The following is a 24,190-nucleotide window of genomic DNA, read 5'->3' on the forward strand; positions in this document are numbered from 1 at the left end:
ATCAAACACATGCAACAAAGATTGGTTGGTAAGTCATACTATGAGTAAAGCCTAAAAAAAAATAATATGTCAGGTTAAAGTGTTACATTCCAACTAAAGAATTTGATTAAGATGGGTTTTTCTGAAAAGTTTTATTTTTGATGATTCTGTCTTTCAGGCTTGGCCTTGATGTGTGAAATATTGAATACTTGCAATTTATGGTTTACAGCTTTTTTGGCACTGGCAGTGAGGAATACTTTTTGGCTTTTAATCAAAAAACACATCAGCATCACTGTCAAACTACAAAAAAGCTGTTTTTTTTAAAAAGTATTACCAATATTCAATCATTGGTGCTGTTTTTGTTGACTATTCAAGTACATGGTGCAGTTGTTTTGCTCCAGTGTGACTGCCAAAAGACTATATGAGTTTGAGTCCTGGTAACATGGGTGTTAAGTTGTGTGATCAAACTCTTTAAATCATAAGTAGTTCTAATTAAAAATCTGATGAATAACATTGTATCTTGACAGATGTTTTTTGAATATCTTGATGAATGATATATACTGTATATTAAAAGTGGAGGGGTTAATGCAGAGACCTGTGATGTCAAATTATCAAATTGCTCCATGAATCGTGGGTCTGTGTAGTTGATCAGGAGGAGCTCTGAGGCTGTTTGGATGATCTGCTGCATCAAGATCTGGTTCTCTGTGAAGCAGAGAAAGAGCAGAAAAAATGATGGTAAGAGAGGAGTTATTAGAGTTAGGCAGGAAGATTGGATGGGAAAGGGAAAAGAGGACAATAAGGTTTGTATGGTGACAGAATAACATGACATCCCACTGGGCTTCATTACGACTCGCACCATTACAGGGCAGGGTCGCCAGGCAGCGAGCAGCAAATGATGTGCTTAAAGTGAAGCCCTGCGCTTTGACTGATGGGACCAGAAAGGCCAACAGTACTAGATGCTTTTGTGCATTGTACAACATTTGACAAGCCATAAGAAAGGCATCACCTCAGGCAAAAAGATGCAATGACAGAATATTTAATTAGGCCAAAATTAGACAATGATGATGTTTTAATCTCAGGGTGCTCAACACCTAGAGGCCTTTGCAATTACAACAGTTCACGGTATGTGAGTAGGGTTGCAGAGAATTGAAGCTACTGCTGCTTACAAAGTGATTCTATGCACTAAAAACATTATCACACAAGCACAGATGCCAATTAAAAGGAGGTCATAGATGTCCACTTGTGTGAGTGCGAGGGGAGACGTTTAGCGAGGGTGGACAGGATAAATGATTGAATTCTACTTCGCTAATGAGATTTAAAAAGGTGCTGAGTGGTTTTCTGCTGGAGAAGGGCCATATGGCCTTGGGCTCTTTGGGAGCTCATGCTAAGCTGGTGTGAAGTCTTATTCCTCATATCTGCAAAATAAATTATGCCGCACTATAACCATGCATACAATAACAACAACATTAACAAATCATTTTATGGTCTTCCCATGGTCTTGCAGTAGCTATGAAGGTCAGAGAAATAGGTGGAACTGTTCCAAGCTGTGTGACTGCTTTAATGGCACAGGGTGTCAGAGTGTGCTTATTACACACACTGTGCACTGTCACAGCAGGTTTGTAAACACAAGCTGCAGCATCAGCGTGGGTTCCACAGTAAACCCACAATTCAACTAAGCATAAGTGGAAGGAAATTCACTCTGGAATCTGAAGGTAACGTTAGTTTGAAGAAAAACAAAAAGAATAAAGAATCACTCATCTGGGGATTCTCCAATTAACTAATGAGTCCACATTTCTCATTATAAAGCTTCCCCTAGCCCAGGAAGTCTTTAAATGTCCACAGTGAGTCAGAGGGATTGTATATCTGAACTATAAAGTTACCTTGAGATTCCCTGGTCAGTGTCCTGGTGATGTTTTTAAGGAGAGAGGATAAAGGAAGGTCATTGGGAAGCATGTCAGTAGCATTTGCCAGGAGATCAAGTGATGACCTGTGGAAGATTAAGCAATGACAGTTTATGAAAAAGGGCAAAAATTTCAAGATTCAAATACGCTCTTTTCAAATCCTAGGGATGCTGTGATGCTAAATCTCAAGTTTGCACAAACCAAAGTACAAAAAAATATTTTTCTTAATTCTTATTAAAGCTAAATTAGATGTGTATAAATAACACTTACATCTGAAAGGCACTGGGGATAGTGAGGAAGGAGAGCATCCCAAGGCCAGCATCAATGGTGTTTCCCTGAGAGGCATTCAAGCCCCACGACATGCCACTCAGAGCTCCCTTCAATACAACACTCAGATCAGGGTTGGCAAAGAACATGTGAGCTGTCTCCATAACTTCTGCTGTAGTAGGAGGGACAGAGATGGCTTTGAACATGACAGGGTAGTTTATGTAGAACAGATCTATGAAGTCATCCATTGGTTCTCTCGTCTGCATCAATGGGGCCATGCTTCCCTGTAGGACACTGATGGTATGACTGCCCGTTATTCGTGACTGAAACATATCCAGATATTGGTGCATGGAGGGTAGAAGATCATTGGTGTTTGCCAGCTTCTTCAGTATTGCAACTACGTTTCCGACTAGATCTCCATACAGCTCCATGTTTGCTGGGATGTTCACATTCATCTGGGTTAAGACTGACAAGAGAGGCCTGAAGATGTCATATATTTTGGGGAGAGCCTGACTCAGCAGATCTAGCCCAGATGCTTCAGTGGAGTTCAACCATGCAGTCATCTCAACCACCTTCTGCACAATCATATTTGTGTCATTGGATGTTAGGACTTGCTTTACTGTTTGGTAAACTGCGGGTGCACCCTCAAATATCTGCAGGTCACTCATCAGCTGGATAGCTTCTCTCATCACGTCAGTAAAAGATGATTGAGTGAGTCCAGAAAAATTTCGAGAGATCATGGAGAAGACGTCTGAAGTGATGTTAGCAGAGGTTAGGAATTTCATTGTTGCCTGTTTGAAGAGCTCCAGGGATGAGCTGCTGTTTTGAATGAGCTTGTAGTTTTGCAGGATGTAGCGTTCAGCTTTTTCAGCAGCATCAACATAAGGTTTTAGGAATGGGGCCTTGTTTTGGACCTCATCTGAGAGCATTTTCATTGCAGACATGCTGTAAAGGGGAAATTTTCAGATATAAGCTTAGGTAAAAAAAAATATCAATATAAATGAAAACATTTTCAGAAGACGCACAAGAACTGACTAAGGAAAAATTCTCACCAACTTCTTTCAGGCAATGAAAACCAGTTTTTTATTTTAATTCCCTCAGCAGTATGATTCCAGATGGCTCTAATATCTAATATATTTGGTCAAAAGGAGTATTTTTTCATCATCATGCTTCATACTTATTTGCACAGTTTTCTCATTCAGTCCTTGATAATAGACTGTAGAGTCTTTCCATTGTGATCAATGATCTATAACTCATGGAGTCAGATGTGATTGATTACCTGCAATATGCAGAATGTGATCCTTATCATCATGCATGGCTTATTATTGCAGCTAGCATATAAAAGGAAATCAATTTTAGGAAGATGTCTTGGCCAGCTGAATCAGGTCAAGCCCTGTTTTCAGGCCAACTTGCATCAACTTAATCAAGCTGAATGCAAATATGATCACTCCAATTTCTTGTGTAATTACCTATGAATCAAACCGGCTAGACTGGTACATTCTAGATAATGTAAGAACAAATGGAGCAGTGAGCTCATGCAGAGGAAACTTTGTGCCTGTTGGTCTGTGTGCAGTAATACGACTGACTCTCTTGACATGACTGAAAGAAAGTATATAGAACAACACCAAACCAATCAATCAGCAGGAAGTATGTAATGCTATGATGGGTTTCTCATGCAATTTTTGAACATTGTGTTAGCAATGATACAATCTGATTGTAGCTGTATGTAGTCACCTGTTTTGTAACTGCAAGTCCTGGAGCTGCTTGTGCCAGTAAAGTTGTGCCTCAGGGGTCAGAGGCTGCCCTGTCAGCACAGAGAGCTGGTTGGAAAAAGCCTTGACAAGCTGATCTATCACAAGTGTTTGGTTAACAATGACTTGGTAGAGAGATTCTATAGTCGTGACAATCCTGGCAGCTGTGGCCTTCACAGTCATTGCTTCCACATCCATGTCCTATACAAAGAATAGGACAACAGAGATAGACCATAAGCAATTAGCAGCATTCTCTGTGTGTCAACACTGCCACCAAGTGGTGAAACTGTTAATTACACCTAAGAAAGTGTTTGGTTTTTTTTTGTTTACATTTTAATATTTTAGTAATATCATAACAGTTTAGTTTAGTTTTTCTTTTTTTTTCTTTTTTTCTCAATTTCTTATTTAATTTAGAATGCATATACTCACATGCATGTTCACATTGGAGAAGAAAGTCTTGGCTGCAGCATAAGCCTCCAAAAAAGGCTGCAGGCTGATGCTGCACCATGTTGCCATGGTGGTGTGGTTTAACCCTGCTGCCTCTGTTACTGTCTCCCATGTTTTGAGAGCTTCACTGCATTCTAACGTGCCATTAGCCTTGAGAAAATGATGTTAACAAATGGCCTAAATATGCATTGTTCAAACAAAACCAGTTCAGCACTATAAACACTGTGTTCTTCCAGTTACAGAGACAGAGAAAAGGGCATGTCACACAGGTATCACCACTTCCCACAGACTGGCATGCAGTGCCAGAAAAACACACACACACACACACACACACACACACACACATTAAAGATTATAATAACTTGCTGTCACTGCTTATGTGTTTCCGTCTGCGCCCTGATACTTACTGTTATATTATCTGTGTTATGTCAATATCTGGGGATAACATCAGTCTGCCAATGTCTGGCTAATATTCAAGTATGAGGACCAATTGTGTATGTGGCAAAATGTGGCAAGCTCTTTTTTGTACTGTACATCAGATGGCTTTCTATCAGTGTCATCAAGCATTCTCACCCTGCTCTTACATCAAGTCTTCTGTCATGTTGTGTTGAGATGTATGCAGTGATACAGTAGCCTATTGTTTTCCACCTCAATCTCTCACACACACGTACGCATGAAATCACAAACAAAAAAGTGCCCACAAATAGCTGGGAAGACACGCTTGCACGAGAGAACAGTGGCAGTCTAACCTGTTGAGCTCCCTGTAATGTGACTTCAATGGCAAGCTGGATTTTTTCTGAGAAGTCAGACAAGTTTAAATGACTGGCGTTTACAGACTTGGCAATTAATGTCATCAATGTCAGCACGGGCTCCTGAAGGCTTGATATCATCACTGAGGAAAAAAAGACAATGGGCATCTGGGTTTAGAAAATAACAACTCATTGGTAAAATCAGTCAAGTATAAATAAGAAAAAGTAAGAGTCTAATGATAATGATGAGTGGTTCTTATTTGGTGTGTACTGTACGTACAGTAGTAGTTTTATTGTGATCATATTCAATCTCTTAACATTCTTCTAAAGCAACATATGTTATGTTTAGTAGTCTTCTCACCATTCTGTGCTTGTGTGTTGTTCACTATATGTCCCATGATTTTTTCAAACACTGCGATAAGCGATGAGACATTGTGCAATAGCTCTCCTCCTCCAGGGGTTGACAGTAGCTCTTCCAGAATCTTTTCAAGTCTAGGACAAAACACATGGGATCTGGTTTAGGGCAACCACTGAGACAAGTGATCAGCAGTCTTTATTATTATAAAAAACAGAATGAAAATTTGTCTCACTGACACAAATACAAGTTATCTAACCAGCACAATATACAGTAATTTATATAATATATAATATAATGTGTTTGTTTCCATTACAAATGGCAAATAAAAACTTACTTATCCCACGTGTCTTGATGTGCCGTCCCAGTCATCACCTGCTCCAGGACTGCAGCTAAGCCCTCTAGAGATGGAAGAGTTGTTTGTGTGTTTGGGCCTCCGAAGTTGGATGACCAAAGAGCACTCAAGAGTTTACCCATCTGACAATAGAAAAGGGGGAAAAATGATCATCTCAAACAGATTTTCCTGTGATTTAATATGAAACCTTAACTACAAGGGTTGGGTTTCAATTGTTTGGCCAACTGTTTTAATGTTAACAGAGATGACAGTAAACAGATGTTTAATCAGCATTTCATTTTCAGTGTAATCTAATGTGTCATATCCATTCACACTAAACACAATTAAAAAAGAATTTCAAAGTAAAAATAATCAGCTTCTCAGACTCATGTTAAGCCTCACCTGGACCATATTTGTGGTTACATTTTCTGCTAACACAAAGCCTGTCCAGAGACTCGTGTTGCCTGAAATTACAAGAATTATCTATTATTCACAATTTGGGCTTTGGCATCTTTGTGAAACATACAAACAAAAACCTCTCTGTTAGCTACATTATGTGGTACTTTGAGCCATAGATCTTAGGCTGTCTGGCATCAACAGCTGAAAGATGAAATACACAATCCTCACTCAGAGTTCATCAGGATTCAACATGCTGTCCACCTACTGTGACTCTAAGAAGCCGACTTACCTCGGGAAGACTCCAAGACAAAGTGAGTGATGTTAATGAGTGCAGAAATGTAGATCTGGGCCGTGCTGTTTAGTGGCAGGAGGCTCTGGACTGTCTTCAGCTCATTCATAATTCTTAAGAAACAAAGTACATCGATATGTCAAATCTGAAAGTGTCTCATCAAAGGTCACCATGTCTCTCCAAATCGTGTCAAAGATTGAAGAGGATTCAATTGCAGGCATGCATTAAATTAAACTACATATGCATTTATTTTACTCGCCAGTAGTATCCCTAGTAGACAACCAACAGCTACAGATTTATTTTGACCCTATTCAATTATTTATCTTGTTTATACCACTCAAATAAAATACCACTATCTATCTATCTATCTATCTATCTATCTATCTATCTATCTATCTATCTATCTATCTATCTATCTATCTATCTATCTATCTAAAATAGCTGTATCACTCACATCTGATTCCAGTTGTCTGGTGTCCCAGTTGAGGAGATGCTCTCAAAATATGTAGTTCCTATTTTTATACCATAGAGCAGGTATTCACTGAACATAGGTACTCTTTGTCCAATGATGCCCTCAGCTCTTTTCAGGATGAGGAGGGAGATGTTGCGGGATGAGGCAAAACTCATTTCTGGTTGGACTATGAGCTTTAATGAACCCTCCACAAATTCCAGGATGTTTTGTTGCAGAGAAAGTGACAGGGGGCCTGTGAATCCAGTCAGGATCTGCATAGCACTTTGTTCAGCTTTGAAGATGGCAGCAAAGAAGTCATCACTCTGTAAGCCATTTGGCTGCTCTGCCACCATTAGGGCTTCGCTCAGGGCCTGGGTGATATTGGCAATGACAGAGAGGTAAGCCAATTGTTCATCACTGAGGAAGTTCATCTGTTGCATCAGCTGCTCCACGTCTTTCACTTGGGTGGAGACATTCATGGAGGAATTTCCCCACTGGAACATCTTAGTGAGGACCAAAGAGACATTAGGTTGTTTTATCCACTTCTCTATGAGGTCAAGGTATTGGTCTATTTGAAGTGCAGTAGCATTCAGAACGGTTGTGTTGAACAATGACTCTGATATGACGTGATTCTGAAGGTTTTCCTTGATGAAGTCAATTAGATGCAGGAGAATCTCAACTGCTGTGTGGCCTATTTTACTCACTCCTTCGCCATCTACTGGGTACTGGAGACTGTTCATCAGGGACTCAACCTGGTTACTGAAAAACAATGAGAAATCTGTCTGTGCCAGTTGCAATGTCAATTGCATTTGTGTGAGGTAGAAATATGGCTGGAGGAGCTGTGACACGGAGCTGGTGCTGGTGACATTTTCGACTTTTTTCAAGTACCATTCCACAATTTCCAGATATACCTTCTCGGCATGTAAAGGGTTCATCATCAAGGTGGTGTTAAGATTGTTAAATGGTTCCATGTTGATGACCAGTTGTATCAGACCTTCCACCATTTTAATTTCATTCATGATCTCTGTAGTGTTCAGCTGGTTCAGCTGAAGGGTCATCTTGACATTGTCCAGGATCTTGTCCAACGTCGCTGCAAAAATGTCATTTGGATTGGAGCTGAAGTTAATGTGGACAATGTCTTGGATAGTTGAATTGATTATTATTGGGATGAGAGAGATGATGGTTGTTTCATTATGGAGCTCAGGTAGATCTGTCAGAAAACTGCAGACCTCGTTTACTAATCCCATGACACACTGGACCGTCACCATTGAGTCAGCCTCTGGTACAAGACACTGACTAGCATTGACAATGTCCATTATATTAACTATCAGGTCGGTTATGTTGGCAACTTTCACTAGTGCAGAAATGTTCTTCAGTCCATCAAGGGTTAGGTTTAACTGTCTCAGAGCACTTTGGATATCTGTCACAGAAATATTTGGTGTGACCATGACGAATTGGATGAATTTAAGAGTTTGTTTGAATGTTTCTGCATAGTCTGCATCATCATGGAACCGAAGGCGTGAGAGGAGAATGTTTGCAATTTCTTCATTTTCAAATTGCCACAGAACAGAGTTGTTTGTAGCTATCTGGAAGCTGCCATTTTTTTGGAAGGTGATGTTTCCATTGTCAGAGAGCAATGTGTCTAATATCTGATCCAGGAATGTGAAGATTTTGGAGATGTTAGCCAAACAGTTCTGGCCTTCTGCACATCTGGTCATTTGATCCTGCAGGGATTTGAAATCCTGGAAAAAGCTAGAAGCTTTCTGTTGTAGTGCAGGTGGTAGGAAGGTAACAACCTTCTGGAAAACGATGCTCAGGGCAGCATCTGGTCCAGAGTGAGAAAGGTTCTGAAGGCTCTCTGGGGATAGAAGGTGGAGGAAGTTGTTGAAGATCAGTTGTGTCACACCCTCTGCCATTTTAATTTCATTCATGATCTCTGTAGTGTTCAGCTGGTTCAGCTGAAGGGTCATCTTGACATTGCCCAGGATCTTGTCCAACGTCGCTGCAAAAATGTCATTTGGATTGGAGCTGAAGTTAATGTGGACAATGTCTTGGATAGTTGAATTGATTATTATTGGGATGAGAGAGATGATGGTTGTTTCATTATGGAGCTCAGGTAGATCTGTCAGAAAACTGCAGACCTCGTTTACTAATCCCATGACACACTGGACCGTCACCATTGAGTCAGCCTCTGGTACAAGACACTGACTAGCATTGACAATCTCCATTATATTAACTATCAGGTCGGTTATGTTGGCAACTTTCACTAGTGCAGAAATGTTCTTCAGTCCATCAAGGGTTAGGTTTAACTGTCTCAGAGCACTTTGGATATCTGTCACAGAAATATTTGGTGTGACCATGACGAATTGGATGAATTTAAGAGTTTGTTTGAATGTTTCTGCATAGTCTGCATCATCATGGAACCGAAGGCGTGAGAGGAGAATGTTTGCAATTTCTTCATTTTCAAATTGCCACAGAACAGAGTTGTTTGTAGCTATCTGGAAGCTGCCATTTTTTTGGAAGGTGATGTTTCCATTGTCAGAGAGCAATGTGTCTAATATCTGATCCAGGAATGTGAAGATTTTGGAGATGTTAGCCAAACAGTTCTGGCCTTCTGCACATCTGGTCATTTGATCCTGCAGGGATTTGAAATCCTGGAAAACGCTAGAAGCTTTCTGTTGTAGTGCAGGTGGTAGGAAGGTAACAACCTTCTGGAAAACGATGCTCAGGGCAGCATCTGGTCCAGAGTGAGAAAGGTTCTGAAGGCTCTCTGGGGATAGAAGGTGGAGGAAGTTGTTGAAGATCAGTTGTGTCACACCCTCTGCCATTTTAATTTCATTCATGATCTCTGTAGTGTTCAGCTGGTTCAGCTGAAGGGTCATCTTGACATTGTCCAGGATCTTGTCCAACGTCGCTGCAAAAATGTCATTTGGATTGGAGCTGAAGTTAATGTGGACAATGTCTTGGATAGTTGAATTGATTATTATTGGGATGAGGGAGATGATGGTTGTTTCATTATGGAGCTCAGGTAGATCTGTCAGAAAACTGCAGACCTCGTTTACTAATCCCATGACACACTGGACCGTCACCATTGAGTCAGCCTCTGGTACAAGACACTGACTAGCATTGACAATCTCCATTATATTAACTATCAGGTCAGTTTTGTTGGCAACTTTCACTAGTGCAGAAATGTTCTTCAGTCCATCAAGGGTTAGGTTTAACTGTCTCAGAGCACTTTGGATATCTGTCACAGAAATATTTGGTGTGACCATGACGAATTGGATGAATTTAAGAGTTTGTTTGAATGTTTCTGCATAGTCTGCATCATCATGGAACCGAAGGCGTGAGAGGAGAATGTTTGCAATTTCTTCATTTTCAAATTGCCACAGAACAGAGTTGTTTGTAGCTATCTGGAAGCTGCCATTTTTTTGGAAGGTGATGTTTCCATTGTCAGAGAGCAATGTGTCTAATATCTGATCCAGGAATGTGAAGATTTTGGAGATGTTAGCCAAACAGTTCTGGCCTTCTGCACATCTGGTCATTTGATCCTGCAGGGATTTGAAATCCTGGAAAAAGCGAGAAGCATTCTGTTGTAGTGCAGGTGGTAGGAAGGTAACAACCTTCTGGAAAACGATGCTCAGGGCAGCATCTGGTCCAGAGTGAGAAAGGTTCTGAAGGCTCTCTGGGGATAGAAGGTGGAGGAGGTTCTTTGAAAGCATTTGGAGATGAGTGACTTGTCCTGTGGTCAGTTGCCCACTTTGTAAAAGATCTTGTTCAATTTTTTGGAATTTGAACAGAGACATCATAAAGTTGTGAAGCTGACGTAGGTATGCTAGAATGATTTTAGCTGGATCAACATTTGGAAAGTCCATTATTGTCTTCAGTAGCTCCATGGCACTCAGGACACTCTCCACAATGCCTTTTGTGGTCTGGTTGGTGAAAGGCTGCATGGATTCTCTGAGATGGGACACATTGCCATAGTCAGAATAGGTGAGCAGACTGTAAGCCATGATGTGGGAGAGAGACAGGGTGAGATTACACTTCAAGGAGAGGAATTGCTTTATCAGCTGTTCAAGCTCAGGCACTGATGGGTCTGTCTCATTGAAGGTAAAAAACTGCTGGTTGAGCCTGCCAAACTTTGAGGCAATATCAATCACCGTGGAAACATTCAGGGGTTCATCACGTAGGAACAGAGGCAGCAGTGGTGCCAGATCTATGGGCTTTAACAGGTTACTGAGGAGGTGAAGTGTGACATTAGGGTTAGTGATGCTGCCATCAGGAAGGGTGGTGATAAACCTGAAAAGCTCATCCAGGTTACGTGTCTGGTTAATCAGGTAGGACACGTTTCCATCTGTGATTTCTTGTTTCATATATGATGCTGCCAGATCTTTATAGATGTCACCATACAGGTGCTGCAACAGATTCAGAGTTCCATTGAGACAACTGCAAAGAAAAGAGAAGAGGGAAAGATAACATGTCAGAATCTCATGTGTCTTGAACAGGAAGACCAATGATAAACTGCTAACCTGACTCTGTGCAAAGAAAACTGCCTACCAGCACCGGTCAAGCTCAAAAAGTAAAATATTATATCCTCTTTGTTTAATCCACACAAAAGCCGAAGTGGGAAAAAAAAACTGGCAATTGCTTTAACTTTTATAATAATTGCGTGTTGAGCTACTGGAGTGTTGTCCTGTAAAAAAATAGTTCACCATGTGCTGTAGCTTCTAAACTACCTTTTTTCCCAGTTAGCCAGGCTACCAGAGTCTTATTGAAAACAGTTGAAAGAAAATTCAGGTACACACACACATTCAATAACACATTATGTGATTAAAACTGATTTTGTCACTTACTTCACCAGGCCTTGCCTTGGTGACATCAGAGTCTGGGTGAGTGCTTGAACAAACTGTGTCCAGTTCAAACCAGTATCACAGTGAAAGGCCATGGTGGAGTTGTTAACAGAACCTAAAGGGAAAAATTAACATATTACATATATACTTGAATTTATTGTATTTATTTCACAATGTTAAATAAATCAGCACTTAATTTGGGGTGTTTACTCCACATCGTGACTCTGGACATATTTTACTGGGCAGCATGTTACAGTAGTAACATGTGACATTAGGGTTGTTACAGTAGTAACATGAAGAGAAAAGAGAAAAGAGAAGAGAAGAGAAGAGAAGAGAAGAGAAGAGAAGAGGAGAGGAGAGGAGAGGAGAGGAGAGGAGAGGAGAGGAGAGGAGAGGAGAGGAGAGGAGAGGAGAAGAGAAGAGAAGAGAAGAGAAGAGAAGAGAAGAGAAGAGAAGAGAAGAGAAGAGAAGAGAAGAGAAGAGAAGAGAAGAAAGTGGACTTACAGTCTCCAGGTAGAGGTGTGCCACCAGGACTGTAGTTCAAAATCCAGTAAATTGAGTGAAAATAGTCTTTTATGTCTGGCCACAGTGGACTCTTCTCTAGCGTTTCTCCAAAATTCACCATGAACGTGGAAGCCCTACAAACAAAGCAAAGCAAAACAGTCTTGAGAGGGTGAAATGATAACCAGCAGCATGAAATTTGACCTTGCACATATTATCATGGAGAAAAATCAAATATCCTGTTATTTTTTTTCCATTAAAAACACTGAAACAGGTCATTTGCATAGCGCTGTCAAACTTAAATCAAATTTCTTCACTGATAAAAAATTTTCATTCAATTTCATTTCAATTTTTCATTTCAATTCATTTTAAGACTATAAGACTCTTAATTACAAAACAGTAATACAGTAGAAGTATGTGACAAATTGTAATCAATCATTTGTTCAAATCAGAAACAAATATGCAGAGCACAGTAGCCCTTTGGAATAAAAAAACAGGTACTGTTACATAATTAACACTTTCTCCAGACCTTTTTAGAAGAGCCTCAGCAAAATTTTCAGTGTCATTCTCTGACATCCAGTAAATCCAATCCACTTTCCCCAGCTCGGTGGTCAGTCTGTCCAAAAGCACTGGAAACTGCAGGCTGTTATTGTACAATTTCTTCCACTCAGCAAGAATCATGGGAAGTGTTGCATTGTAGTCTGCTTGGTCTGTGAGATTGCTGTAAATGTCTTTTGCCTGTGGAAACATATGATGAAATAAGATTAAAGGCACTTTGACTCCTCCTGTTGAATGTTACATAGAGAATCACAAAGTTGGCTGAAACTCAAATCTTGGAGTTGGACAAGGAAACAAAATCATTTATGTTTTTTTCATATAGTGAGGGAGTTTTAGGCAGCAATTTTTTTTTTTTATCAGAAAAAAATGAACGAAACTCTTCAAATTGATCTCAATAGCTTTTACCTTCTGAATCAGTGACAGCCAGTCCGTCTGTATAGTTTGTTGTGGAGTTGAGTTGTTTTGGCAAATCACCAATCTGAACACCTCGATTGTCACGCTATCATTGCTTAAAACCCGCTTGAAGGGATCCAGGAGCTCTTCACATGTTACAGACTGAGATGCCAGACTCTAATAGAGTGGCAAAAAAATTTATGTTTGTCAAATGATGTTATGCATTTGTTTGCCTTTAATATTTTCCATAGAGGAAAACAGGAACATTTCACGTAATTGTTACACAGTTATGGCAGGTGTTTAGTCAGTCATGTTAGTCACTTCTTCAACAAATTATCACACAAAGATGCAAAGTCAGTTGATATACAGTACTACTAGGACACCTTCATAACTATTTCCATCACATCGTCCAGGAGAGGATCAATCCAAGGGCTTGCTTTAGACTGGTTTGTCAATGCTTGGAAATGCTCGGCTTCTTTCAGGACACTGACGATCATTTCTGTAAACCAATAAGAATGTAAAGAATAAACATACAGCAGAGACAACACTAGGTCAGTTGACTATTGTCATATTCTGTAATACAAATTTGATTTAGGCTACAAAAGTTCATTTTCAAAATATTCCATCACTAATATGACCTTTACTTGTGTTGAATAATATGTCTGAAAGGTTTTTTGTGTTTGTATTATAAGTTTCCTTTGTGTGTATGTGTGTGCGTGTGTGTGTGTGTGTCTGGGCGGGGAGGAGGGTGTATACCCATTTATTTCCTGGATGGTAACACCTACAGTCCTACTTTAGTTCAACATTTTCTTTCTTTCATCTCCCCCTTGAGAAAGGGTGTGAACTGGTTCCATTCACCTCTAGGTTGCACAATATACAGCAGGTATTCTACTTAGCATTAACAGTGTGACTGAAGCAGAGTGCCCTGTGGGAAATAGACTAGTACTAGTAAACTAGTAGATTTAGGTTCCTTGCTCTTGCTGTTTCATGTAAGGGGTGATGCCAATAGCTTGTGTTTACTGTTTACGTCTTAATTCAGATTTCTTTATCAAATTGTTAAATTTACCTTCACAGGAAATAATGTTGTCTGGGCCTGAGGCCATCAGTAGGAATAAGAAAGAAAACACTAGATCTATTTAGCAGTGTTTAAAACAAAAGATGTTATGTTGAAACTATTTATGTAATGATTGAAGAGGTTTACCTTCAGCAGTTTCGAGGGCCAGCGTTGCTGTCTTCATGGACTGAAAGGCAGTTCTGAGCATGTTCTGGACAACCATATCCACCTCAGGGACAAATTCTATAACCTCCATCACCACTTGGCCTATGCTCAAAAACCTGCCAAAGCAGATATCCAGACTCAAGTTAAAGTGCAAATTGTTCACATTACTGTGGACACTAGAATTAAGGAGAACTGTTTTACCGATTATAGGCCTCTTATATTTAACCTCAAATGTGCTAAAGATCAATTAATTCCTCAGTCACTGGTTTTCTTAAGTAAAGTGGAGTCTGGACACAATGCTGGTGATTTCGTCAATTGCAGCCAACTGATTTCTGACCTTTACATTCATTTTCAGTTTTCAGTCCTCTGACACTTTGTACCACTGACCATTAATTACTAGAACTACTACTTATATGTCTGAACTGAACAGAAAACTGTATTATATTAATCATAAACAGGGAAGTCCATTCATTTGCTACATTTCATTTGCTCTTAAAAGATTTACTGGCAATATACAGGTATATAGTACTTTATATTGTAATACTGAACTTACAGTTCCTCTTCGATGTTTTGTGGTTGTGTATCTATGCTACGACGCTTCCTCGCTGTGGTGGATGTTCCTGGTCCCCCTGAGGATGAACCTCCACTCAGACTGCTCAGCAACCCTTTGACGAAGGACACATCTTGTTGAGCAACCTTCTTACTCCATATCAGTAGAGCCTGAGAATAAAAAGAAAAGAGATGCCAAAATTATTTAAGAATAATGCATTATACACAAAAAGTATTTCAAAAACATCCATGCATCCATTTATTATTTATACTGCTTATTCTATATGGGGTGGCAGCAGTGCTAAACCCAATCCCAGCTAACACAGCGTGGTACTCCCTGGAGTGTATCATAGCGCTGACACATAAAGACAGCTGCTGTCGCCAATTTAGAGTCACCAATGGAACCTAACCTGCAGTTGTTATTTTATAATATTGTATATTTTATAATTAAGCAATATTTGGTGCTAAAAGTAAATTATGGCAGTTGTTAATGATGATTCTATAGAGATTTAATCACTTGTTATGGAAGCTGAATACTGGTTAATCACCAACACTGTACTACAGGTCATCAGCAGCAGAGCACTGAACCAGAAGATGACATCACAGCTTTGCTACAGTATATGCCAGCGTCATTAGATAATTAATTGATATTTGGCTTATTGTTTGAGCAAATGCACAATATGAAATAACCGTGTTAACTAACAGCCTCATTATCTCATCTAAACACATCTACTGTAGTGGCAGTGCTACTTTTCCAGGTGCAGCCTGGGAGTTGCAGTTGCTTGCTGCTATGGCCAACAGCTTTCTTGCAGTTGCAGACTAATTATTTGGTGCACTCCGAATCTAGGCGCTTGTGAAAGTGACACTTAAGTATGTCAATTATGAAAAACAGAGGAGCACTGACAGTCAGCATTCTAAACAGTGAGAATGAAAAAGAAAAGAGTACAGGAAAAACATAACAATGTCAATTAGTTTTTCTTAAGTATATGGTTCTCTTTGTTATTAATAACATAGATATATTTCTTCCCTACCTGCTTTGCAACCTTGTCAGGGCTGATCCAACGCAGAACCATATCCATAATGCCTGTAGGGCACGCTGCTGCTAGCAAAACAGAGTTATTGCTGCCGTTACACAAGTAGGACAGCACTGTGCTCTTGTCCAATGCCAAGCCGATAGCCTAAAACATGGAGGACAGTTATAGTGTCAAACTCTTATTAAAGTGGTGGAAAGAACTGTTACTACAAATACCCAATACAACTGTGTTACTTCAAATGAATAGTTTAATATTCTTGGTAGTATACTTGGGAGTATTTGTTCAGTTGCAAATACCATTATCATATCACTATCATCACATATAGGATACATCAGTTTAATGTGAAGTTACAGCCAGGACAGCATACATGTATGCTTTATGGATTTTTTGCTCAGGATTAGTGTCTGCTGGTTGGCAGCCAAGACTTTTTCTGTTGCACAACCCTCATAAAATGACAGATTGTTATTTTCACACTTCAGTCTTTGTACAGTTTGAACAAACAAGACATAAATTAACTACTGAGTGTTAGAGGTGTTGGCAGGCAGGTTTTATTGCCTTTAAACAGAGTAAGATCATTTCCCTCTTTGTCATTCAGATATGTACTTAATGTACAGCTGTACTTCTCTTTCTGTCTCCTCACTCTCAGAGAGAAAGCAAAAAACCATTTCCCCAAATCTTAAACTCTTCCTTTCCAGGGGAAATTAATATTAATCAGATCTGATTTCCTACTGAGATTCAAGAAACCTGTTTACTAGAAGGTAAAACTGCATTGACCAGTTTGGTAAAACTGAGAACAGAGCAGCTGTTTATTACAGTCTTGAAAATTGGTATAGTATGAAATTAGCAACATGGCAAAAAGAAATTAAACAAATTTCTACACAGTGTGAAAAAGATTTTCTGAAAAGGCATCTAATGCAGATGGATATAATACTGTAAACATGCCATATGTCATTTCATTTTTTTTTTGTTCAATATGTGTGGGGATATATGATGAGTTTGTCCAACACGTACCTGATCCAGTGGTATCTGCACCCCTTGCAGTATATTTTTCACCAGTCCATTTAGTGAGTCATTCTGCAGAGTGACAATTTCTCCGAGGGGAATGTATGCATCTAAGCAGAATCAAATCACTGCATATCAGGACAGAACATGCCTGACAATATTTCTCTTGAAGTAGCAAGAGTAGCAAAGGTGATCTAGGTTTACACTGTTCTCCAAAACAGCAGGGTCTCATGACTTCACTGTAAAGATGTGAATTTATGCCATAACACTACAAGCAATCAGTGGTTTATTGACCTGCATACTTAAACTTAATATACATTAAAATTATTCCATTAAAAATATTCTCAAAATTGTTAACTTTGAGGATAACACATGACTTATGATCACAACAGCTACTTGCGTTACCTTTTCCAGGCCATTCTTGAACATACTGGATGAGATTGATGCCTCCAGCAAACAGTGGAGGCATAGTGGAAACTGAGGCACCAGCATCTGGGAAGTTGCTCTGGATAACTTGCATAGCACTAGAAAGATCACAAGGGACAACAGTTCATGCTCAACACAAAACAGACACACACAGTATCTAAACCCTGAAGTCCCAGATATTATGGCTCACAAACAAGGCTGCCTATTTGAAAGCCAATACCAACATAGCTTTGAATTTACCAGGGGTCGATTTTATTTTACTTCACTTCAGCTCAGTATATTTAAACTGCACTACATTTACACCAAAATAGTCAATAAAGCTGCTTTTGGCCATAGAAAGATAGAAAAAAAAAACAAAAAACAAAACAATGATAAAACTGCCATAACATGAAACATCAGCAAAAGTCTTCAAGCTTCTTAAAGCAGAGTGCTGTGGGCAAATACAGGATTTACAGACCGCTCTGTTGATTGTATTTCTGGTAGGCATTAATTTCTCTGTCACTGAAAGTACATTACCTCTGTAAGCTGGTGAGGATGGTCTTTGTGCTGCCCAGCGTTTGTTGAACAGCATCAGAAGAGAAGAGCCGGGGAAAAGCTAGAAGGCTTTCCCACAGTGACGTCTGATTTTGCAGCTGACTGAACGCCACCATCGCCATGCCAACACCCTGCATAACCTGATCTGGTTTTGTTACCATCAGGTCCGTCAGCATCTGACAAAGACACGCAACATCGCAGTCAGCTAAACAATTATGAATACACCAGTTTGCGCAAAAGCTTTTAAAAAAAGAAGATAGTCTGATCGCACCGCACTGATAACTACAAGCTGAAACATGCAAACACAAACTCACATACTGTCAACACTGAAGCGAACACCACAACACACATACAAACCTGATTGAGTATTTGGAGCGAGAATTCAAACACTGTGCTGTTGGAATTGCAGAAGGTGACCACAGTAGAGGAGTTTATCATGGGCAGAGCCATGTTACAGATGGCCTTCTTCAACAGGTTCTCTGACTCCTGCATGGGACATGGTTTATATAGATTTTGATGATTAGAAGCTTTTATTACGTAAAGATACTCATTCAAAAAGTAAATTCATACAATATTTTTATTTTCTAAGCATAAATGTCATATTTAATTAAAAATGAATGAATTAAACATGAAATGATATTGGCTACTGCTACTGTATTTTCCATTCAACTCAAAATACAATGTCCTACTGCATGCAATATACAGTAACCTTTATTTTAAACAGACTTTCTATAAAGCTTTTTGTCAGAGTTGACCTTCTATTAAATTTTATCTCTATATGAGAACAAAAAAGGTTCAATGCTATGACTCTTGATTAAGAAGGAAAAAAAAGTTCTCAGCTTTGTGTTCCTCCCATTACAGTTTTATAATACCCACCTGAAGAGTGGTATTGATGTCAGCCATCAGAGAGATGTTGTCAGGCCTCCCTTGGAAAGATAAACCTTTAGCACAAAGAACACATTTTGGGACAAAATGCCTTACTGTAATATCATAGTCATCTTATAACGCCAACATGAGGAGGACAAAGTTCACCAATTTTTTGAACTAAATAGACTAAATACTTTGGCATTACAAACAAAATTACAATTTTTTTAAATGGATGTTTTTCTCAGTTTTTTTTTTTTTTTTCGAGTTTCACTCTTCTGTCATTGTGTTGGTGTGGAGGGAGGGCTCTAAAAGGTGGGAGGCTAAGAAGACCATGATTACTGCAGCAGCAATCTGCACAGCAAGAGGAGAACATCTGGCTCTACACAGCTGTCCACTCTGACAGCTCTCACATGACCATAGACCTCCAATAATTTGCTTCCATGAGCTCAGGTGGAGCTTCCAAACCACAGGTACACCTGTCTCTCTCCTGTTGTGTGTGTGTGTGTTTTTTTTTTTTTTACACAGAAGTGAGCTGGTTTGAAGTTACCTTTTAATTAACTAAGTTAGATTAATGACGTTATGCTGGTTTATATCTTAACACCAGGTCTTAGCTAGGAGGTTAGTTTCAAATCAGTCCTCTTAAAATAGTTCTCAGCCACAAAAAATAACCACATGGTGTTTTGTGGAATAACATGAAAATAAAGTTTAAATAAAATGCATAATTGACCCAGAGGTGGAGGCGTGAAAACACGGAAAATGGGATTTTGGTATTTTATGTGCAAAGAAGGATTTGTGAAGGAGGATTACGTACCCAAAAAGTTATTCAAGACTGCAGTCAGTGCAGGATCGATGCTGGAGCCATTGGGGAGAGTCATGTCAAAAAAACTTTGGCCTTGGATCAGGTCTGCCAGAGGAGAACCCCTCAAAAATAGTGACCTGTCACACAGAATCAAAAGGATCATATCAGGTAATAAAGACATCTAATCTAGGATGTGTCATTTTAAACAACAAATAGTTTAAGAGGGCTTTTCTATACAGTGTTTAAGTCACCTTTCAATAAAGCAGTTTGTCCTCTTAGCTAAATAGCTATCACTGTACTGTGCTGAATGGAAGGATTTAAACTTCTTGAAAGGTATAACGACAACTAGCATTTGCTCTCATGATGTTGCTGCTAGTGGCTAAACTGACAAATTCATCATTTTGATTTAATACTCCAAGGGAAATACTGTGGCAAATCAAGAGCTTGATTAAAGCAAAAGTCTAGGTAAAGATTAGATGAGCTGGAGATAAGTACAAATGGGCATTCCTCAGCACACTGAAGGTGAGACAAACAGGTTTTTCTACCAACCAACTATTGTTCATCCTTGTGGAATTTAATGACTCTACTTTAGATAAATGATAAAAGCAGAAAAAAACTACTCTGAGCAAATCCCTCTATTTAATGTTGGTATTTAACCCCGCAACTAACAAAACAGACAGAACTAAAGGTACCTAAAGTGTTGAGAGAGTCGCCTTAAAGAAAGTACAGTGAGGTTTCTCTTCCTATTCAAGGAAATGTCTGCTATAGATACATTTCCATGAATGCTGACTATCACATGTGATGTGATGCTGCTATGCTGAGTTGCGTCTCTCTCCTTTGTGACTCTTCTGTTTCAAACATGTACTGTTTGTATTTCTGCAGCACAGGCCCAACACAGGTCATCAGTATGTACTGCAAAACACTGAGTTACCTTGAACTCTCTGAGCTTTTCTGAGCAGACGTGGATGCATTTGGATACACCAGACGGGACGTGCTCTGACAGCTGCTGTCTGTGGTGCACATGAGGGTCTGCAGGAAAGGGAAGAACCCTGTGCTGGGTAGGTTTCGAGGTGCCACATAACCTGGGGGAGACGTGACAAAGTGGTTACTGTGGTGAGCATTACTGAAAATACCGCTTTCATCAAAAATTGTTCTAAAATCCCCACGAGGGTGTGGCCTTGACTGTAAATTTGGCAAAACGTTTTTTCGTGGACTACTTCAAAAGAATTACAACTGTATGCAGAAAGTAAATAAATATCATCACACTTCACTGTACATCTGTTCATGTCAACCTAGAATATTACAGAGTAATAATAATAATACAGAGAATCATGGACAAGAAGAAAAAAAAAATTATTTAAAATTTGCATTTTGGAGGAAGATTTCACTTTCTATGCTTTGTTTTGGATCAGCATGCTTCTATGACTTTGCCTAAATCACTACTCAATGTTTGATGAGTTGTTCACTATATAGAAATTTCTCTGACCACAGGATCAAGAGCTTAAGGTTTTTGACACTGATCTCAATGAATAATTTGTACAACCTTTTGTGAGAAAACAATGTCAGCTATTATGTGACTTCAACAGAAAGAGAAATGTACCAGGCATAAATGTCACGTGGCAGTTAAGGGAGTGTGATAGACTAAAGTCATGGTACACTACCTATCTGATATTCTTTTCTGTCATTAGTGTCTCAGAAAGCAATGTTTACTCTTGGAAGAACAGCAAATTTAGTTTTGGCAAATCTTAGGTGTGGCATGTGTGGCAGTGACTGTCCAACCTAGAATATATCAACTAAAAAACAAACCCTAAAAAACTGAAACACACCAACTCTCACAGCCCATTTCATCCAATTAATGTACAGTACAATTTACACATAGAAAAAATGTTTTTTAAAAGGTATTTAAACTAGTTCTTAACAACTTACATTCAAAAATCACACTGTGAGAGGGGCAAACCAGTGATGTGACAAATAAAACATTTCTAAGAAGAACTTTCCAGCAAATAAAAAATAAAGCATATACGCACATGTCCAAATACAGGAAGAGCTAGCTCCTGGAAACTAGTTTTTGTACATTTCCATGGTAATCAGATAAAGAAGAAATGATTCAATAGCTCTAAATAGTGAACATAGGTGTCTGTACTGAACCTGTCTGATAATCTAAAATAGCTTTAGACTCTGCTCAATAATATGTAACTCTATACAGCATGATTCAAGGCTACTGCAGGCCATTCATAGTGAAGATGCTTTTGTTGCGTGTTTTAGGTGTGGTCCAATGCTATTTCTGCTTCCAGCACATATAAAGAACAAAACAACCACAAGTTAGTAATTACCAGGGAAGGGAAGGCCTATTGTTCAGATTCTTGGTCTAGCTTCTATATACAGGCACACTGGAGAAACTACATTGCCAAAAAAAAAAAAAAAAAGCTTACATACTTTATCACATATTATCCTAATTTATGGCAGACGAATAACTGTACTTTAAGCTAGAAAGTAATAGACAACAAGCACCATGTTAACAACATTATAATAGTTTAATATTGGAACTATGTATATTAGAATTGAACATTGAATGTCACCAACTTTGTGCCTTTAACCTCCCATATGTGCTTTTTCTTTTTCTGTGCTCTCTCTCTTTGTAGCTTTTGCAGTTTTGACAGGAGTTTGACACATTCCAACTATCTTACATGGAAAGCTTTAGTCTATGTCCTCATTTTTTCTGTATATAGAACCAGCCAGTTCAGCAGTAATTACATAAAAGACTATATGAATAACTATTGAAATACACACCACCAGCTAAACACAGACCTGGATAGTGGCACTCTTCTATGCAGTTTTTACCACTTACATGGATCTTTTGCTAGTGGAGGAAACTGGTTGCGTGTCACAGCAAGGATGATGAAGATACCGAGAGGCCAAATGATCAGAGTCAGGGACCATGCCTACAAAAACCAGACATCATGAATCAGTAACAGTCACTTTATTCAGTCCAGTATGTAATTTTCAGTCAGTTATATATTCAGACATTAAATATTGATCTGTTTGCTGACATAACAATAAAATAATAGTTCCCCATTTAATGTGAAAGTCACTTACTGGCTGCCTGATGGCTGCCAGCCCATTCTTCCAAAGAAGAAGCCTCAGCTGTCGGGTGAACGCCATCACTAGAGGAGCCTGGTAAAGATTTAAAAAAAGAAGAACACTTTATGTTTTTTGCTACATCATTACTTTTTAATAATCTAAGCAGACTGAATTAGTCTCAGGTCCAATGTGTAGCAGCAGGTGTAGATCATGTACATACATAAGTAAGGTAGTCATTTTTAATCCAACATGGACATGAAGCCCTTTACAGCTCTCTTCAGAGGATATTTGAACATCTGCACTTATATCTCCATTTGCTGACACCATAGATCCAAAACGCTACATTCATTTCTCAACTGTATTAGACTCGTTTGTCGTATCATTTACATTAGGAAATAAATAAAAACTGCTTTATTTTGTTATGGACATGAATTGTAGTTAACAACTTTGGCAACATGTGATACTGTAGCTTTTAAAAAAAAAAAAAATCTGTGAGTAGCCTCAGACATTGTTATTGGTTAATGATCAGTCTCGTAACAAAACACTGGACCTACCTGGAATAGAGTTCGCGCTCGCAACTGGTCAATGTTTTTGTGATGTTGTGACTGTAGCTCGCAGACTTGACACGGACATGACGCTAGGTGGATCCTTGCGGGATGCCTGCTCTATCGATCGGTTAGGAAGTCTGATCAATAACTTCACAGAGAAACAACAATCCTTATGTACCTTCACATTAAATCCTCCTGCAATGACGGAGCGGTAGAAAGGAGGGAGGGGGGGAGTGATGAACGTAACACCAGCCTTCCCCTCACTTTGTCGTCTATCCTGCCCCACCTGCGCGTGAGAAGGTAAACCTGAGAAAAAGGGTGTGTCCTCCAGCTGCAACCTGTCCGCCAGAAACAAAAGACAACCATCCCCTGTGACTTCACTACACACGGACAGTCAATCAGTGGCTGCAGCTGGAGATGAATCTGACTCCTTTATTATTTTTAGACATGTTTTTATATTTTCTAATGTAACCAAAATATGTTTTATAAAGAGCCACCTATTGTATGTGCTGATGGTGCCTCCTGGATAATTTGGACAAATAGATTAAAGATAAACATGTGGGTACAGACCTTGAGGTTACAAGACATTTTACAGTTTTTCTATTAGGGACAGTGACCTATAATTAACTGTGTCTAGTGACTAAGCAACAAATAACACATATGTGAGTCATAGGCCCTTATAGGAAGTCATGCTGAAATCAGTCAAAAGTAAAAACAATATTATGAGTTGTCTAGATGCAGCACGATAGGGCAGAGACACATTTTTAAAAAATAACTACACAATTTAAAAAAAAAACTTGATTTCAGAAACAATAAAAATGCATATTAACGGTTACACAAAGCTAGTTAAACAAAATGACACCAATGAGAGCCTGAAAAAAAAATCTTTTTTTTTTTTTTTTTTTAATAA

The 24,190-nt window shown here is 39.0% G+C and overlaps 1 protein-coding gene across 1 annotated transcript in view; it reads right to left on the reverse strand.

Moving 5' to 3' along the window:
* abca12 (ATP-binding cassette, sub-family A (ABC1), member 12) overlaps positions 1-23,422 on the reverse strand; it is a 60,292-nt gene extending 36,870 nt beyond the window's left edge. The window contains exons 1-29 of the mRNA XM_026294678.1: positions 23,287-23,422; positions 22,748-22,825; positions 22,500-22,593; positions 20,583-20,733; positions 19,664-19,788; positions 18,862-18,926; positions 18,343-18,471; positions 17,968-18,161; positions 17,431-17,549; positions 17,035-17,135; positions 16,021-16,167; positions 14,994-15,160; positions 14,423-14,556; positions 13,605-13,720; positions 13,234-13,398; positions 12,800-13,008; positions 12,274-12,407; positions 11,773-11,884; positions 6,926-11,365; positions 6,472-6,584; positions 6,186-6,247; positions 5,787-5,926; positions 5,456-5,586; positions 5,095-5,237; positions 4,328-4,495; positions 3,882-4,099; positions 2,151-3,092; positions 1,860-1,966; positions 575-681 (exon numbers count right to left, since the gene is read on the reverse strand). Of these exons, the coding sequence (XP_026150463.1) occupies positions 575-681; positions 1,860-1,966; positions 2,151-3,092; positions 3,882-4,099; positions 4,328-4,495; positions 5,095-5,237; positions 5,456-5,586; positions 5,787-5,926; positions 6,186-6,247; positions 6,472-6,584; positions 6,926-11,365; positions 11,773-11,884; positions 12,274-12,407; positions 12,800-13,008; positions 13,234-13,398; positions 13,605-13,720; positions 14,423-14,556; positions 14,994-15,160; positions 16,021-16,167; positions 17,035-17,135; positions 17,431-17,549; positions 17,968-18,161; positions 18,343-18,471; positions 18,862-18,926; positions 19,664-19,788; positions 20,583-20,733; positions 22,500-22,593; positions 22,748-22,813 (8,799 nt within the window). The 5' untranslated portion in view covers positions 22,814-22,825; positions 23,287-23,422. The remainder of the gene's footprint in view (positions 1-574; positions 682-1,859; positions 1,967-2,150; positions 3,093-3,881; positions 4,100-4,327; positions 4,496-5,094; positions 5,238-5,455; positions 5,587-5,786; positions 5,927-6,185; positions 6,248-6,471; positions 6,585-6,925; positions 11,366-11,772; positions 11,885-12,273; positions 12,408-12,799; positions 13,009-13,233; positions 13,399-13,604; positions 13,721-14,422; positions 14,557-14,993; positions 15,161-16,020; positions 16,168-17,034; positions 17,136-17,430; positions 17,550-17,967; positions 18,162-18,342; positions 18,472-18,861; positions 18,927-19,663; positions 19,789-20,582; positions 20,734-22,499; positions 22,594-22,747; positions 22,826-23,286) is intronic.
* Positions 23,423-24,190: the final 768 nt, after the last annotated feature.

Source organism: Mastacembelus armatus, chromosome 21 (genome assembly GCF_900324485.2).
Source record: "Mastacembelus armatus chromosome 21, fMasArm1.2, whole genome shotgun sequence".
Classification (NCBI taxonomy): domain Eukaryota; kingdom Metazoa; phylum Chordata; class Actinopteri; order Synbranchiformes; family Mastacembelidae; genus Mastacembelus; species Mastacembelus armatus.